The sequence below is a fragment of the Diorhabda carinulata genome, chromosome 7 (genome assembly GCF_026250575.1).
Source record: "Diorhabda carinulata isolate Delta chromosome 7, icDioCari1.1, whole genome shotgun sequence".
Taxonomy (NCBI): Eukaryota; Metazoa; Arthropoda; class Insecta; order Coleoptera; family Chrysomelidae; genus Diorhabda; species Diorhabda carinulata.
This window is the reverse complement of record NC_079466.1, coordinates 14,610,272-14,630,082: the sequence shown is the minus strand read 5'-3', so window position 1 is coordinate 14,630,082 and position 19,811 is coordinate 14,610,272. Positions and strand designations below refer to the sequence as shown.

General features: G+C 32.8%; 1 protein-coding gene across 2 annotated transcripts in view; it reads right to left on the bottom strand.

Moving 5' to 3' along the window:
• The window catches only part of LOC130896454 (SCY1-like protein 2), a 133,589-nt gene that overhangs the window by 77,399 nt on the left and 36,379 nt on the right, over positions 1–19,811 (bottom strand). For both annotated transcript variants that reach the window (XM_057804591.1, XM_057804592.1), the window contains exons 5-7: positions 14,986–15,131; positions 4,803–4,933; positions 162–276 (exon numbers count right to left, since the gene is read on the bottom strand). In XM_057804591.1, the coding sequence (XP_057660574.1) occupies positions 162–276; positions 4,803–4,933; positions 14,986–15,131 (392 nt within the window). The remainder of the gene's footprint in view (positions 1–161; positions 277–4,802; positions 4,934–14,985; positions 15,132–19,811) is intronic.

The window sequence follows — 19,811 nt, the reverse complement described above, 5'->3', positions numbered from 1 at the left end:
ATTTAAGATTTTTTCTAATCATTTATTCAGTTATTTCACCTGCTTAATCGTTCAATATATTATCACCTAGTCCACTCTCGAGGACCATGTCTTATTCTTCTATTGATTTAGAAAGCATTCACCATATAGATAAAATATCAAATACAAAATGGAATACTGACCTTTGGAATGTAAGGTAACGCATCTTTGAGTGCTATCCTGTAAAAATGAGACTTCTGTGTTGGATCTTTCATATTAATGACGTCAAGAAACTGAAGTGCATGTAAAGCCGGATCACTAGAACAAATTATCACTATTTTAAATCAATTTCAATGAAATTTGAAGAAGAGAAAGATGGGTAAGCAAGGAAACTCTCTGGTATCGGGTTTTGCTTTCACGAAACCCTCTATAAGTGATAAATAAAAACATGTATAAGTGGTTTTTCCCACATTGACCTCTATAACTAAGAACATCTCTTGCCTGTAACTTTTTTAGCGACGTGCACATATGGCTTATTCTCAATTTTTCAGCAACTGCATGTGTTTTTGTTTTATTCTAGTTCAAAAAAATATTTAACTAACATATTAACTAATCTGTCATCCTTACTACAGTTAAGAAATTGTATTATAACAAAAAAATATTTTTTTTTCAGCTGCATGAGATATTTTTGCTGATAATATGTTTTAAGGAACGCTGATTTTCCATCACTCTTCATCACGTATAGTTTTCTTGCAAAATGAAAACACAATAATGAGAAAACTCATTTATTCATTACAACAAACACACAGCATAATATTTTCAAAACCTATCAATCATTATTTTTCTTATTCAAATTTATACACAACTTTATGTTCACTATTTTTCCTCGTTATACTTTTCTCCTGTTCTTTAATACTTTGTCGTTTTTGGTTTTCCTCTTTGGGATCTCGCATCTAACAGTAATCCGCTAACATACTGACATCCCATTTTCCTTGGTAACATCTTACGTACGTACGTCCTGATGAAATCTTTATCTTGTTTTCCACTGTAGACACCCTCGTATTTGTCTGGAAAATATTCAATATGGGAGTGGAAAAACTAATTGTTTAAGCTCATTGTTTCATATTCGAGATCCTTGGTATTTTTGAAAGAATCCCATGCTGAAAAGTGAACGGAAATGAGCGCGCCGGTACGCTCTCCGTCATCGATGAAGGTAAAGGAGAGCGTGCCGGCACGCGCACCGTCAGTGGGTAAGGAATCGAAGAGCGCGCCGGAACGCTTACCGTATTGAATGCGTTAATATGAAGACATGGCAGTAAAACAATTTCTAGCAAAACCAAAGTGGTATTGATAACATTTTTCCCGCCAGGAGTTAAGCCGTGTCAGTGTGGCCAATCAGTTGTTAACCATTAAATCTCTCTGGCTCTACTATCACATAAAGCAAAAATATTTTGTATAATCTGACTGAGAACCCAACAGTTGCAAATTTTTTTCCTAGCAATTCGGTTGCATCTTTTGAAAGCTTAAGTCTCTGACTAGATCATTGAACTCAATCTGAGCTAGATTCGTTTTGGTGAGGAAACGTTTCTGAGTCCTCTACATCACTCAGGATGTCAACTAAACAAGAAGGTGGGTGCGGAATTGAAATTCTAGAGCTTTAGGACACTGGAGGAATAACTGAATCAAGGTTCTAACTTTTCGTATTAAATCCATTCGCGTTTAGCGATCAGAAACAGCAGTCGATTGTGTGATTTTTTTGTTCACGTGAAATCATATGAATAACAAAACGAAATGCTTTTTTTTCACCCTTAAATCATAAGCGGAGATTATCCTCATATATTTTGGCCACTTTATAAGGAGTCCATGTTTTGTCTTGGTAACCAAGCACGGATTTGAAGTAAGCAGAATGAACCTTATCCACAAAATTACTTATATTTTTTTGATGACTTTCATTGTATATTCACCACAAATAGGAGTTTTCTGGACAAATTACACAACCTCTTTGAGCCACATATATAAAAAGAGCAAATTAGAGTTTGAATTCTGAACTGGAAATCAACTGAGTTTGAAAAGACAGGGTCAGCTAGATAATGAGGTTAGCATGTTGACTAAATTATATTTATAAAATGGACCTAATCATTTACGTCCATTATTTTTTTCTTTATTCCCAGATACATATACTATTAAAATAAAGGGATGGAATATTATTTTTAATTCAATTTGAAGCTTAGAAAATAAAATACTAACTCAAACTAGATAAGAAATTTAGACAAAATAACAATATAGAATGGAGTATTGTACAAAAAAACCTGTGAATTGAAAGTTCTGCTGATATGTTGTCTAAACGCTGAATAGCTGAAAATATAAAAATGCATATCGATTGAAGAAATCGTGTTATAAAATAAGAAAGTTCATTTGGATTAAGATAATGAAATTATAAGATTAGAAGGCTAAATAAAATACCAATGCTTTGAAGGACACGGAAACACTGAGAGTATTTGGCTTTTTAAGTTTCCTGATGTTGAAAAATATCTATTGGAATTGATGAGGCAAACCCCTGATAGTAATGTTTTCATAGATGGACTACTAATAAAAAAAACTTCTCATGCAGTTATGGCTGGTTCAAAAGTTCTGAGAGGAAAAAATTACGTTGTTGATTATAAGGAATATATGAATACAATCATTTTTCTTAAAAAAGAATTGTATTTTTTTTGTATTTCAATATATATCGCGTACGTACTTCATTCATGGCATAGTTTCATAAAATATAAAAATTGCAAGAAACGGTTAAAATTATCGATTGAACTTGATTTTATAATAATAAAACTTCATTTTTCCTTCAAGAATCATAAAAAATATCACTTTTCACATGTATTCTTTTCAAATATCTGAAAAATGAAGTGACTTTTATTCCCGAAATATGGCAAAGCAATTGACAAACCTTGTTAATCTGAAGACCGTCAGATAGCAAATATAGACGCCTTTCTAAACTAATTAGTGCCGAGGCCTCGGTATAGAAGTATTCAAATACAGTTAACGTAACTTCCAACCATCAATTGACCGTAAATTGCTATCCATTAGATTTAATAGTCCTTTCGAATGTCATTCTTTTCTATGGTGTGAACCAGTTCAAAAAGGAACAATGGATAATTAAAATTGAATGTTTCTTTCTACTTAAATATTCTTTAGAAAATATAAGGCTTCAAATCTAGTTGAAAATTTTATCGGGAAAAATAAATTTGTTTGAAATATCCCAATTTATTAGAAATATATGTGATAAAAATAATTTTATCATGAAAAATAGCGAAAAATCTAAAATTTCAGCTACTGATGAAAATTAGAATTCTTCGTAATCTAAATATCTCTTATCTTGTGTGATATCGTTGCTAATTTATTGATAATAATGAATATTCATCCAGTACCAAGAATATTGAGTATGGAAGACACATTTGATAACAGACTACGTCTTGGTTACATTGTTTGTAGCTATCAGAATGTAACCGGATTATTATCGATAATAAAAATCATCATAAATTGCTTATTAAAACCTGGAACGGATAATGATGATCAAATCAAATACTTTTGTTTGGATGATATTAACCCAACCAATATAAAAGCTGGACTAGATTCTTCTCTGGTGGTCGACTGAAAGTGCGGGAGCTACCAGACATAGCAGACATTTCAAAAAGTGCTGTACAACGCATATTAACGGAAAATTTGGAGATGAGAAAGCTGTGCGCAAGATGGTTGCCGCGTTTGCTCACGATGGAGCAAGAACAGCGTCGTGAAGATGTTTCCATCGAGTGTGTGGCAATGTTTCACAGAAATAAAGCCTAATTTTTGCGCATTAGGTCCATCACAACAAAAGAACAATCAAAATAATGAATTGGAAAGGGAGAACCGGCTCCAAAGAAGGCAAAGACGGTTGCATCTGCAGGTAAAGTCATGGCGTTGGGTTTTTGAGATGCGCGTGGGATAATTTCCATCAACTATCTTGAAAAGGGAGAAACTATCAACGGCGGGTATTATGCAAACTTATTGCAACGTTTGAGCGAAAAAATCTTGCAAAAATGGCCGCATTTGGAAAAGAAGCAAGTGTTATTTCATCAAGATAATGCACCAGCTCACACATCCTTTATTGCAATGGACAAAATTAATGAATTCAAGTTTAAATCGCCAAAAATGGTTCAGGGGGCCAATAGTTTCCAACAATGACAATGACAATTTTGAGCGAAAAAAACGAGCAAAACCTGCCACACTTCAAAAAGTAGCTCGCTGGTCGAAAATTTTCCAACAATGAAGAGGTGAGAGAACTTGACGATTGTAAAAAGTTATTGAACATCAGTGGGAAAAGTGTATGGAGCTAAAAAGAGATTTCATTGAAAAATAAATATATTTTTTTCCAAAATTTTTGTGTTTTCTTTGTTGGGTCAGATACTTCTGGAATCATTCTCGTATAGATGTTTCAACAAAGCATCTGACAGCAGTAATTGATGGCTGCTTCGCTCAATTTCGTAATTATTGAGTATTATTAAGGTCGAGCAAGCAGACAACAGTCATGGATAGACAAATTTAAGAATTAGCATCTTTTGGAGTAACCTCCGCAGGCTATACTTATGACAAAAAAGTTCTTTCTCATCGTTTTACAGTTCTTCAATCCACATACTTATCTTAAAGTATAGGAACGTTCAAATCTCATAATAATGACATCTACATGTAGTTACTATTCTCAAAATATAGAGTTATATATTTTGTTTAGTGAAAAATAGATCTACTCAAAAAAATAGAGCCAAACAACCACACAAACAGTTATTATTAATAGAAAAGTTAATCACAAAGCTCACCTGAAATACTTTATTAATGTGAGTAGTTGTGCTGTTGGTCGTTGTCGAGTATCCTTACTAACTAGCCTCGTAGTTGCCTCTTGAAGGGGCACTGGTATTCTTGGTATCAAATTGCGCACTTGGTCGTCGAGCTTCAGTAAGAAAAATGAAATATCAGTTTAATATGAAACTTGCGAATCAAAATATTATATTAAATGGTCATTCTATTGAACAAATCACATAAAGATGCTGATTTGGAAACGTACAACTTTATATTTCGGCTTCTATTGAAAGTGTAATGTTATTTTAATGAAATAAAACAAATTGAAAGTAGTATCACTCAAAGGTATTATGAAATCAATGATAAAAGTAAATATTATCTTAAAAAATGATGCTTATTTCAGATAAACTTTTAGTAGATAATATGAATGGAGACCGATTGTTTGAAACTTTACTTGATTTAAACTTAGTTTTCAAGAAGAGCTATCTATGGACAATCTAGCTGCATTCATAGAGAAAAATTTGTTAAAAGAGGCAATATGTGTTGAGGGAAGTTATGAGATTGATTTTATAAGAGAAACTTTTATAGAAGGTTGGACTTCTGGCTCACAACTTCCAATTGTAGAGGTTTTATTATACAATATTGTTTTAAATTCTGAAAAACAGTACCCTAAAAATCTTACAACTAATGTTTTTGAGATATATTTAAAGAGAATACATTCCTGACCAATTCTGTAATACTTATAGACAAAGGAGTATGGTGGACATGTTTCTGAGAAACGAAATAGCAAAAAGAATGTCCACTTCCGTTGACGAAGTCCATAGTCAAAACACCACCTGAGCGAAGGTCAAGATCCAGTCCAAATCTAAGAATCCCAAATCCTGATTAACTGAGGGACTCTCCCAGTCAAGACCTTAAAACAAAACGAGTCGAGAATCCAAAGAACTGGATAGAAGATAAGAAATAGCCCAGGGATGGAAATAAGATGATGCGTGAAGGTTGTTAAACTAGCCACAATAAATCAAGTACGTGTAATTCGATTCGGTTCACAATCACGTATCATTAGATACGCAACAATGTTCAATCATAAAAATAAACGTAATAGATGGTGTGTTATTGATTGTGTTCAGATAAAAATATACCATGGACTGAAAGATATGGTTTATCTACTGATTAGAGGCCCCTCACCTTCAATCAACCACTTAGGAGCTTACTGACACCCAAAAATATTGCTCATAAAAGCAAATGAGTGTGGAAAACCATATCTGGTGTGGATAGATCTAGTGGATAGAACAAGATAATCCAAACAATATGATGAAGTAATACCTCCTGGTGGTTCAGTGTAATTGGTGAAAATTCCAGCAGACGAGATGTCTTTTGAAGGTTTCCCCTTTTCACGAAGTTAGAGGAAATAATTAGAACCACATTAGAACAACTCAACTTCAATCAATGTATTTTTAGACACAATATTCATGCCATTCAAGATCTATATGCTTTGAGAGAGGTCAAACAGTTTGCAAAAGGTTTAAGTTATTATAAATAGTAACTCAATTCCGAAGAATTTACGATAAACGAAATTCGCTTCATCCCTTCTATGTATAACTTAAATGTATTGTATCACATCAGCTTTAATATTAAAATTTCTTGTTCACATTTGTTGGTATATGGCCAAATGTAAACATATTCAAAGTTAATAGAATTCTTATTATAGAAGTTGCTCGAAGTGCTACTGAATATAATCTGAATAGGGTGCAAGGATATTATGTAAATTAGTGCTACAGATTGTTTATATTTGATTTGAGTACACGACTAAAGTTACGATGTAACTTAATTAAGTACTATCATCAAGTTACCTAACTTTACTAATATCAAACGAATTAGTATTGTTCGAAAAAAGAAATATAATGGATAATAAAAATAATTTACAATGATTATTATATTAAAACATTCACCCTAATCAAAAATGAAAACCATATAACGATCCTATTCAAAAGTCACTTAGCACTGGAACCTTCAACCTTTATAATGTACAAGACGAAATTTGGAAACTGAAACTTGAGGATTGTGAAGTCACCTAGTACTGATGATAAATGATGTAAAACTGTTAGAGATGCGAATAAAGAGAAAAATATCAAGTTAATGTATTCTAGCCATATATTTAAGAAATTAGAATATATTGGTTTAGATTTTCTCTCAAAACTTAAAGATATTGAAACTTTTTTTTTCTTGTAATGAAGAACATTATGTAGATAATAATCAAAGAACTATGGATTTTTGGAACTCTAATTTTATTAAACAGAAAGATTTCCGGTGAAGCTGCTCCACGTTCGATACTATTAATCTCTTCCTCGATGTAGAAAAGGAAGCAAACTCAGTAATTAGATGGATAAAGGCCTTCAACAAGAGACTACGTTATAGAGCTTCTCCGCCTTATGAACGTGCCAGAATAAATACTAAATTTTTTAAGTAGCTACTGAATAAACAGAATCCTCAAGTACGATACTGGGAACGTATCTATGGAATACCAAGTCACTAGAGAAACACCTTAAGGATCAGTGCTAGGTTCTCTTCTCTGGAACGTCAACTACAATGGGCTCAAACTGATACTACCAGAAGAAACGAACCTTGTAGCGTTCTCAAACAACATAAACGTGATTATATTACCAAATTTTCCAGAGGAGATAAACCACACATCTTATATGGACTCTTTGGAATTAACAAGTCACTACAAACGTACTTTAAGCATCAGTGCTGATATTGCCAAAAGGAGCGAGCTTCGTAGCATCCCCAAACATCATAATCGTGATGATCCTACTGAAGCACCTTGAGGAAATAAACTTAACGTTAACTATGGATCTAGAGAAGATATGTGGGCAAATGTTCTACATCTAGCAGAACGTAAAAGAGGTGGTGGACACACAGATGGAGAAGATAAAGCTGGGAAATTTAGAATCACAACTCAACCCCTAATACAACACTCGAGAGTGATAGAGGGCAGATTGAAGTTACAGTAAGATTTCCGGAGAAGCTACTCCACGTTCGATACTAATAATCTCTTTCTAGATATAGAAAAGGAAGCAATCTCAATAATCAGATGAAAGACGGCCTTCAACAAGAGACTGCGTTATAGAGTCTCTCCACCTTATGGAATGAACAGAATCCTCAAGTACGTTACTGGGAACGTATCTATGGAATACCAAGTCACTAGAGAAACACCTTAAGGATCGGTACTAGGCTCTCTTTTCTGGAATGTCAAATACAATGGACTCAAACTGATACTACCAGAAGAAACGAACCTTGTAGCGTTTTTAAACAACATAACCGTGATTATATTTCCAAAGTTTCCAGAAGAGATAAACCACACGTAAAAGAGGTGGTGGACGCATAGATGGAGAAGATAAAGCTGGGAAATTTAGAATCACAACTCTACCAGTGATACAACAGAGAGTGATAAAGAGCAAATTTAAGTTCAAGCATCAAATAGAGCCAGTGACTGAAAATATAATGTCTAGGTTCATGCCCAATATAAGAGGTCTAAAGAATCTACGAGCCAAATTGTCTATGACGAAACGAGTACGGTGGACAAAGAATCGCATGTTTTTAAGGAAAGGATTCATTATAATATCTTCGTCCACTTCCGTAGATGAAGTCCGTAGTCAAAACACCACCTGAGCGAAAATCTAGATCTATTCCAAAAATAAGAATCCTAAATCCCGAGAATCACTGAGGGATTCACCGAGTCAAGACCTTAAAAAACCGACTGGAGAATCCAAAGAACTAGATAGAAGGTAAGAAATAGCCTAGGAATGAAAATAAGATGATGAAAATTATTGAGATATTAGCGTGGTAGGCGTATGTCTTCGCCAAAACATTGCGATAAATCTTACAGGAAATGAATGCATCAAAGCCGGTTTATGATAGACTTAGAAGTGGAAGATAATCTAGGACATATCAGCGATGGCAAGAGGACCATCTTCTAGAGAAGATCTACGGGTAATTATACTAAATCTTGCAGGACATACATGGAGAAGATAAAGCTGCAAATATAGCATGACAACTCAACAGTTGATACCGATAGAAAATGATGGATTAAAGCAGCAACAAGTAAAGCCAGTGAGTGGAATTTACAGTCTAGGTTCATGATTAATGTCAGAGGTTCAAAGCAAAGGAGAATTGTCGTCATATATTTGAACACATGTGGTATTGTCATCTGATTCGACACACCTAGAAACCAGTATGCTGGCTGAGTGCTTTAAGAGTGAGTTCTGCACAGTATTTGAGGACGCAGTATCTACCATCGCAGAAATACTTAACATGTCATCTCTAACGGAAGTAATAATAACCCTTTACCAGCAAATATAGTCGACTCTACTGAGCTCAACAGGACTAAAAAAAACAAAAACAGAAAAAAAATATTAAACGAGATTACATGAATGTTCTGTGGACATCGTTGCTTTAGGGAATACCTTCTTCACCAGTACAAACATGAACATTTCCTGAAGTGTCTATAATGTGAATGTCATCACTGCAAAGCTGCACTTATGGAAAGGATAACGCCTAGAAATACAGTAAAGGCTATGCTATTATCAGATAACATCTGGACAGCAACAAACATATGCTTGCTGGGGTGCTGAATGAGCTCCTCATTAAAAAAAAGGAAGGGTGGAAATTCATAGGAAGATAAAGATTGAAGGGAAAGCGATATAGCTAAGTACTCCCAATGCGAAATCATGTCAGATACGAGTAAATGGGTGATTCCATTATAACTGTGATATTCAATGTCCTGTATTGTTTTTTTGTACTAGTCATTAATTAATAATCAATTAATAAAAATTTTGTGTTAATTGAATAATTCTTAAGATATTTAAACATTATTTTTATACAATATAACTTGCCACTTAAAGAAAACTTATACTACATCACTTGAATGTCAGTACCGTGTCATGTCCATTCCTAGAATTTACCGATAAATTATTAATTTTTTTTGTCGTAACAAATGATTTAAACTAATTACCTTATAAATTCTAATGTTTATGATCAAACTGAGGAAAATTGATGCACTTGTTGTTTAATATCTTAAGTTACCATGTCAGTACCGTGGATAAATGAGTCAGTACCGTGGAACTCAAAATCCGACATTTGTGTCTTGCTCGTGATACTTTGAAGTTGTAGTAAATTCCTCTTAGAGTTTTATTTTTACAGTAAAATAGATGAATAATATGCATAAAAAAGTTAGAATAGTTAAATTTTAAAATCTTGAAATTTTGAATACAAAAAATCACAGTTAGAACGGAATCACCCAAATCCGTATTAAAAAATCTACATACATACGTAATTTATGTTTATTGAATTAAATGTTCTTTCTTTGATATATCTTTCGAATCATTCAATCCTCTTTTCAAGCATATATTTCTATTTATATTTGCTCTTAAAAATATCAATGAAAAACATAATTTTACTTTCTAATATTTTTATTCTCTTTTTATATTGGACGAGTTATTCGTTAAGATAAACTCCAAACCTAAATACCTCAACATCATCATTCCATTCAAGGATGTCTGTACGGCAACAATTTATGTGTTTATTATTCTTCCTTTCATAAACTGCTGGTACAATGAGTCTACATTTCTACTTGAAAACCCCATTAATTCAATTAACACTATGAACGATGTATTTATAATAAACCGTCGCGCGAAGATCTGATAACGCGACGGAACTTTGAATTTTATGAAAGCAAAAGTTAACTGAGGAGAACAATGGTTTTTCACAATAAATCTACCGAAAAGTATATATTAAAAGTATTTTTCATAATTTGAAAATACCAAAAATATGATCTCCACAATTTATTAATAAATATAAATGAAAAGAAAATTCTAAATAATCTTTGGTCTCTAAGAACTACATATACTGAGAGTTATACTTCAGAAAAGACGAAGAACTATTAAGATTGGAGATTCTCTTACAGAAAGAATTTTAATCAAGGTTTTAATGAAGGCAGCGAAAACACATACACACTAGACAACGAAGAAATATACTTGACGAAAAGGGTGTAGAGCCACCTGAGATGGGAGAGAGTCCTACCAAAATCTCCCACAGAACGAGGGAAAGAGGGAAAATGTGACACTAAATACGACCAGTGGTGTGATGTCCTTTCAACATCAATTTGTGTTCGTCAAATTAAAGTTTTTTTTTCATCTATATTTCCATTAAATTCAATGTTAATTTGGTTTAAGGCTTACATTACCATACTTCATATTGTATGGCAACTTCAAAGTCTTTCTTTTCTTATTTTTGACGACATAAATTGAGTCAAATAACTTGTAAAACTTGGACGACATCCTGTATTAATGTGAGCACATAATAAAACTTTCTATTCTTATTTATATCACTGCAATACCAAGAGAAGCTCCTATTCTGTGAACAAAGTTTATTTACTTGTAAAGTTTCTCCATATCCTATGATAAATTTAAGCTATTTTAGTTGTGAACTTCTAGAGAAGTGGGTACTTTATATCGTATCTAATTAAGAAATGTTTTTCTCAATATAAACCTCTAGAGGCCGTTTTTAATTATGTAAACTGAATTTCGAACTTTTCGAATAAGTAGATTGAGTTCAACAAAAATATTCCAAGTCTGTAGTCCTAGAAAGTTTAAACTAAACATTAAGACTCTTACCAAGTTTTTATTGAAAATTCAAGTTTTGATAAGGAAGAATGCATCCAGAGATGTTGAGTGATAGATTTTGTGGTAGTATTAAAATATAAATTCTCCGTTAAAACTTTTACGAGAGCTGCTAATTAAGTTTTGAGTCATTGCCATCATAAATTTTGACATTTTCAATGGTGAACGTATTCAGAACGTGTTGTCATCGCATACATTTTACACAGCAGTCTTCCGATCGACTCGCTTTAAGTTTTTAGGATCAAGAACCATTAAGAACCACCGTGAAATTGAGGCATACTTGGACGTTACTTCCACTGCATACATTCAATGTTGCATGTTGTTTGTTGGTTCGTGTTTGATACGGCATAATTTGAAAATAGCTCTAAAAAAGCTCCTGTCGATTGGTACAAAGAAATACTGAAAAAATTCAAACACCGTGCTTCAAAAAACGTCTATAAAAATCGACTGTATGGGTCTTTCAAGATGAACCAAAACCAAAAAAAGTTCGCACGAGAAGCACTTCGAAACAAATAGGGACCAGTTTTTTCAAAATAATTGGACATATCGCTACCGTTCCATGTAAAACTGTCGATTTTTAATGGTACACAAGCATTTTTTTGCCAGAAGTATTAGAAAATATCAGAAAAACTAATCGCAGAAACAAATAATTCTCCACATCGACAATGCAAACGTTTTTAATCAGTCCAAACATCGAATTGATGGGTCAGTCCTTGTTTGACACCCAATGATTTCTTCTTGAGATGTAAATTTTATACCTGAAGAAGCGGTGATGCGTTAAAATCACATGTTCTGGTACCTCAATCTGAATGAAAAAAATGCTTCAATAATTGGTTAAAACGCTTGGAAAAGTGTATTAATCTTAATGGAGAGTAGTTTGAGAAGTGGCAACCCTCGTATAATACGGGTAATTATAATAAATTTCTAGTTAGATTGAGTATCTACAATATTCTAACCTAAAAATTGCGTACCATGCAAGTTTTATAAATTTTTAATAATAATAAATTTTCTCCACGTATGATGGCAAAACACTAATAAGAAATCAAAAATTTTTTGATCATTCACAGCTCTATTAATTATATACCGATCTCAAGTAGCATTTAGAAAAAAAATCTCCATCAGTATATGACTAAGTTACGTAGTGCGGTCCATGTGGTTCTTGGCCTTGCTTGATGCCCGAGCCGAAGTTTCATCATTCAGCTCTTGTACTGTAATAGACTTCTCATAGGGAGAAAATGTTAAATTTTCGACTCGAAAATTGGGGCTTCGTGCTATTATAAAATTTTTTTATTAACACCAACGCAAATCAAAAACAAATTGGAGACTGTTCTCGGTGATTTATGTCAAATATTTTCAACAATCAACAGCTTGTCAAAGTTGCTTCACAACACTACACAATAACTCATAAATAAGCACAGTAGACGAGAAAATACACTCTCTAAGTACAAACTATTATCGAAAACTATCCGATCATCTAAATGAAGAAGTCAATCAGTTGAACAAACCATCACCAGTACGCAGAAGATTAAAGAGAAACGACGATCTGATTTATTGGATCTATTACCATTAGTAAAAATACGGTTGTTCAAATCATCTTCATTGATCGCTTACTGCACAAAGCAGATTGTATATGAGCTTTAGCATAAAATAAATAAAAGTTATACCTCCGGCTTATTTGAGTGATCTGATGCAATACTTCTGCAAAATTTTCTTAGAAAATAACAAATTCAAAATGGAAAGCTTCCTTAAGTCAAGTGTTTTGGGAGTCGGAATTCATCGCAGCATTGCGTAGGTTGCGTTCTCTTCTATTTAACATTTACTCTGAAGAAATATTTAGAAAAGTACTGGCAGAACTATAAGAAGGTATCAATATCGACTAAGAAGCAATCAACATTAGATATGATTATAGCAAATAACAATTAAGAGCAGCTACAAAATTATGACAAGAAAGCTAGTAGAGGAATACAGGAAATGAGGTCTGGAAGTAGATTTGAGTAAAACGGAGTATATGAGTATTGGAGGAGAACAACAAAATTTAATACTTAAAGGAACACAACAAAAAATAAGTACAAAATACAAATACCTAGGCATAATAATCACAAATGATGGAAGATTAGATGAAGCAATCGCAGAAAGAAATAACCAAGGAAGACAAGCAATAATACAGCTAAATAGTGTATTGTGGGACAAACAAATATCCAAGTAAACAAACATCGAATATTCAATAGCATAATAAAAAGTGTAACAACATATAGTAGCGAAATTTGGCCTCTAAATGAAAAAACAGTAAAAATGCTTGAAGCCACAGAAATGGATTATTGGAGACGCGCGGCAGGAATCTCAAGACGTGAAAAAATGAGAAACGAGAGAATCAAGGAAATCATGAAAGTGCAGCATACGATTACAGAAGACATTAGGGTGAATCAGTTAAGATGGTAAGGACATGTCCAAAGAATGCCTGAAGACCGCATACCCAAACAAATTTTAAATTGGACACCACGAGGAAGAAGAAAGAGAGGAAGACCAAGATTAAGTTGGAGGGAAGGGAACGAGAAGGATATTTGAGAAAGAGGATTGAAAGAAGATCCTTGGGAAGATCGAGAAAGATGGAAACTGGGAATCGGAAGACGGCGACGAACGTTTTAACCCGATTAATATAGATAGAGTGGAAACTACAACTAAAATAGAGACTAGTCAGGTGTTACATATTTTCCGTTTTATTCTATGGTGTACAAGCTTAGAACATAACTGAGGCTACTTTGGACGGTTTATATCACCAGCATGGTAGTTATACAAAGACTAGGAGGTAGAGAGAAGGAAGTCGTCTTTACAGTGAAAAAACGGAAACTGGAATATTTGGGCCACAGAAGGAAAAGTAGATTGTAAGAGAGCACTAGGGAGAAGACAGTTTGGTGTGTTATCTGTTGATCCGTTAAGTAACGTGGTAAACAAAACAAGAATAGCCTTGTAAATAGCCAAAAGAAGAAGTGCAAGATGATGAACGAACTTCAGTTCAGCACCATCTAAGTATTTAGCAGATTTCTCTCCAACTTTGCTCATGGTGTCTTCCTGACATTTCGCATTTTCCTGTTCGATGCTCTTTCCCACTAGCAGTGTCTTCTTTCTCATTTTCTGTAACTTCGGAGGTATTTTCATGTTCGGATTGCAAATACTCATCTTCTAGGAGTTCATTAATATCACTGGTATCATCTTCACTTATCAAATCATTGTATCATAGTATCTTCAAAGTTTCAATCAACATAATACACTCTTCTTGAAGAGCCAGTCATTATTTATAATGTAAAAAACTCATACTAACAAAAAGGTGGCATCTGGTAGACACTGATTTTAATTTCCATCCCCTATATAAATTTCGTTAATTACTTAATTAGTCGTGTTGGTTTACAAATAATCTACAAATCTTCGCGAGCGGTAATCTGCCAGGTGCCACATCCGGTTAAGGGTAAATGTTCTACATAACACATCACAAAACTTGTCTAATAAATATCAATAACAAACTCACAAGTTCCATTTGTTTGAGATATGCTGAGGTGGAGTTGTTGGCTTGTATAAGCGGCCGACCGTTATTGAAAATGGCACATATTACCATTCCTAAGGAATACATGTCACTTAATATACTACAGATTGATTGTGTTTGCGTTTCAGGAGCTGAAACAAAGAAAGGATATATTATAAATATCAACAGAATCTGGTTAGGTCTCTAAAATAAACGGTAAATTGAATATATAATTTTTTCTTTCCAAATCCACTGAGTATAGTGTTTTTATTCTAGGTTGAATTTGTTATTAGATTAAATTGGGCTACTACGAGGGTTGAATAGGGCAACACTGATATGAATATGTCAAATCTTATATTGCAATAATCAAATTTTTAGTGGTTAACGTACGAATGATGTTTGAGTTGTTTGCAGATACTTGAAACATTCATGTTGGTCAAAAAATTGAATTAAATCGTGATGTGTAGATTGTTGAAAAAAAAATATTGAAAAAATTCAATCGCAGTACTTCAAAAGATCGTGGCAGGCGTCGAATAATGGATCTATGCATATGAACCCGAAGCCAAACAACAATCTACTGTATGGGTCTTTCAAGACAAATGGTAGCTTGTTTTTTTGAAATAACTGGATATGGTCCAATATAGCAGCATTTGTTTGCCAAAAGTGCTCAAAAAAATAAGGTATACCAATCGCAGAAGACGAATCATTGTCCATCACGACGGGTCATCCAAAGTATAGTTTCTGTTTGATACCCAAAATTTTTTTTCTTATTCCCGCATATCAAAAATAATTTGCGATCAATTCTACTCCTGAAGAAGCTGTTAATGCGTTCAGATCACATGTTTTGGAGGTAATATATTAAATATTGAATATATTGAACTCAATAGAAAAATAATAAAACCATATCCAGTTATAAATATTTGTTTCTATTTCTCTCAAAATTCAAGTAATTACCCTCGTATAATATAATATTCAAGGGAATATGTTTTTAGGTGAGTTTATACCCGGTAGGTAACTAAAAATGAACGTCGGGTGTTTTACAGAAATGGATCATATTATATCTTCAGGGAAAAAAAATATAACATAAATGGCTCCGAGAAATGGAAATTATTTCCAAAATTTTAGGTCAAACACTAGAAGGTGTATTTGAAAAGTTAAAATGTAAAAACAAAATTTACCTATTCACCTCATGTATATGTATATGTACCAAGACGGATAGTCTTTGCTGAATAGTTAGAGCAAAAACCAATATATTGGAGCCTTGAGAAAATTTTGGAAAAAGAGAACTCTTTATTAAACTAAAAATTCAAAGTGTTTTTCTCATCATCAGAGGAAAGTTCAATTTGAGGATGAATTTCTATGTGTTTTTCTAAAGAAGTGAGTCATAGCAAAAGATTGAGGAGTTGGGTTTCACATTGACTGTGTATGTTGTAATTAATTCTTGAATACCTGAAAATATTGAAAATATGTAACTGAAATTGATTTAGTCATTAAGTAAGCACATATTTTCACAAAATACCATGTGATGTCAATTATTCAATATTATAATTTAAGATACATGTGTATATTAACCGTTCCATCTCTATTTCGGGTTGGGAACTAAAGTTCATCCTCAAATTGAACTTTCCCTGATGATGGAAAGTACACCTACTGAAAGCTTGGATTTCCAGTTACATAAAGAATTCTCATTTTCCAAAATTTGCTTCAAACTGCAATATATCGATTTTTATTATATGTATATAAATATATTTATGTTTTTAAATCTTCTTGATTCTAGATCTCTTTTGTTTTAAAATTATTTTTCTTAATAATAAATAAATATATATATATATATATATATATATATATATATATATATATATATATATATATATATATGAATTGTAAAGAAGTCTTTGCCAGCTATATTATGAGCAATATCTTATTGGGAACGTGGCAATGAAACACCAAAGTGGACTTTGATATATTTTCCGAGCTTTCGAATACTTATGTATTCATCCTCTGGGACTGAAATTATGGTCAAATACAATAAAAGAAATATGTATAAAAATCATAAATTCTCCTACTTATAATAATGAATCAAGGTTTTTGGTGGTTTTGAATCGTATTCTTGTAAAAAATAATAATTTATTATTTTAAGTGAGAAATTTTATTATTTTTATTCATATTTCTTATATTATATTTGACCATAATTTCAGTCCCATACATCAGTATTCGAAAGCTCGGAAAATATATTGAAGTTAGTCCACTTTGGTATTTCATTGCCACGTTTCCAGCAAGATATCTCGTTCTATCTCTTCAAACTAAGAGGTAGGGAAGAGAGGGAAACTTTTTATTTCAAAATGCTTATAAGTCCTTTTCTACTTAGCCGATTTCTATAAACTTGATGTTGTTTGAAAGAACTTTCGTCCAGCAATACAAAATATGAAAATAATAATTCAGATATTGAGAATTTTTATTGAGAATGTAAGAATTTTTCTATTCTAGATGGAAAATCCTTACATTGGTCTACATGCAATAATTTCAACTAATCTCATAATAATCTTATTATTACTATATGACTAAAAATGAGAACAATTCATTAAATAAAAATATCAAGTAATTTAGAATTAGAGAATAGCTCAATTCGAAAAAATTCAAACGGTTGTCAGTTTCTGATTTCTTTATCCAATCAAAACTTCCATGAATTATTTTCTCCATTATTTTGTGTTTGAATATGCCCTGTAAGAAATTTTTGACACTTTCAAGAATGATAATTTTTTTAAATGTTATGAAAGAACAGAATTGAAAATATCAACATATTGATTGATTTGATGATAGAAATACTTGATAAAATAGTTTCAATTATATTTTGACTCCTCTTCAAATGACTACAGAATAGAACCAGAACAAATTGTTTCAATTATCTCGAAAACAGAAGAAAATATCTAGCATCTTATAGCATCTGATTATCTTTACTCCAAATTTAACCGTTTCTTTCTCTCAACGTTTCCGATTTCGCAATGATACGCTTTGAATTTCTGATAAACGATGTTTGCTTGCTCTAATTATCCTGCTACTCAATTTCCAATCTTCAAAAGAGTAGCAATGAGAAATTATAGAGTCTCATTACCTAATTGCCTTAATTGTCACCCTATTAGTTATCTTTTCAATCCCTTTTGTGCTCAAAAGCTGTAATCAATGTTTGAAAGAAAAAATATGACGTTATAATCCTAATGTCGACTTTCGCAAACTTTTTAATTGATGATTTGGTGATGTTTTAAGTCGCAAGTTTCAGCAGTAAATATTCGTTGCTACCAGTCTGGAAGATAATTGATAAACGGATTTTTTTTAAAGTATAGAGCCACAATATTGTTATTATCAATACACCGCTGCTCTAGATACTCTTTTGAGTGTAATAGTTTTACAGAATTTGATAAAATCCTTAGGATGCTCCTTGACATCTAACTAACGTATAAACGTGTAAACTCGACAGAACATTCAAAGTAAACGTCTTCAGGAGAAAGGAATAATATTATGGGACCAAAATAAGATTGACTTACCTTCAGATGGATATACTACAAAGATGGATTCAAAAGAGATGCACTACATGAAACTTTTGGCCTCAAATGACTTATGTATACCTATCGTCTGAAAAACGGTTACTCCAAGACTGATCGTGTATAAAAATGTGTGAAATCGATTCGATTCAAACTTTCGCGACTAAATACAGAGTTACCGCCATTTAGTACATAGTCTTTGTTGCTGTCACTTAATGCTCTCATTAGTTAATGGTTTTTGCGTTTAATTCGAGTTTTTTAAATAATTTTTGATAATTATCACACAACAAAGACAGCTTCACATAAACTTCTAGTCCCCCAATAGCTTCTAGTCATGTAGAAGGCCCGAATTCTTTAGAATACTGCTCGCATATTTGGAGCTCGGTTCCCAAGAAAACCCTGAGGATACTCGACTCAATCCAGAAGACAACAATTCGAAATATAGAAGATTCAGAGTTGACCAAAACTTAGACAGCCTAGAGCATAGAAAAAAGTTCGTCGACTTGACTGTTCACCGATACTACCACGGTTAATTCTCTTCAGAGTTGTCTAGCATAATCCCGCCTAGAGAAATTTTTGCAAGACCTACTCGACTGGCAGACGTTTCACATTTTTAGAGCTATACAACTAAATTATATTGTCATTTCTTTAGAAATATTTTAAGTGAAATATTTTGATTTGAACAGTGTTTTTTTAGTTTTGCGAAAGTTTACTTTCTTGGACTTGGATAGAGTAGATCGACTTTGTCTCAATTAGAGCAGTTCAATGGAATGTCATTAATAAAATCTTGAGTGACGCCACCTACTCTTGTGGATTTGAAGGTTCGGAGAACAAAAAATATATCAATACAAAACATTTGGAAAAGCCTATGGGAAACGTTTACCGGACCCTAGGGTATGTAAGGGTGATATTGAGCTTTCAACCTTTTCTGAATAGACCAAGTTATTGATCTCATGAATTTCTTAAAATATTGAGAGTCAAGAAACGACCATATTTTTCAGGGTTGTTTATATTTTTTGTGAAGAATCGAGTTACAAAATAAACAAGTCCGTATAATATGTATGAAAGTATACGGTAGACATTGGAAAATGAATAATTTCTTTGAGCGTCTCACAATTATTTTTGTTTAAAATACATAAAACCGAAATCTCGGCATTCGCTTGAATATATTTTTATTCAGCTTTCGTATCTTTCAGTTTCTTCCAGGCTAATGGTTCTCCATCTGAACCAAATTTATTCATTCACGGTTCATCTACAAAGATACGAGGTATGGATATTGAGTGAGAAAAATGA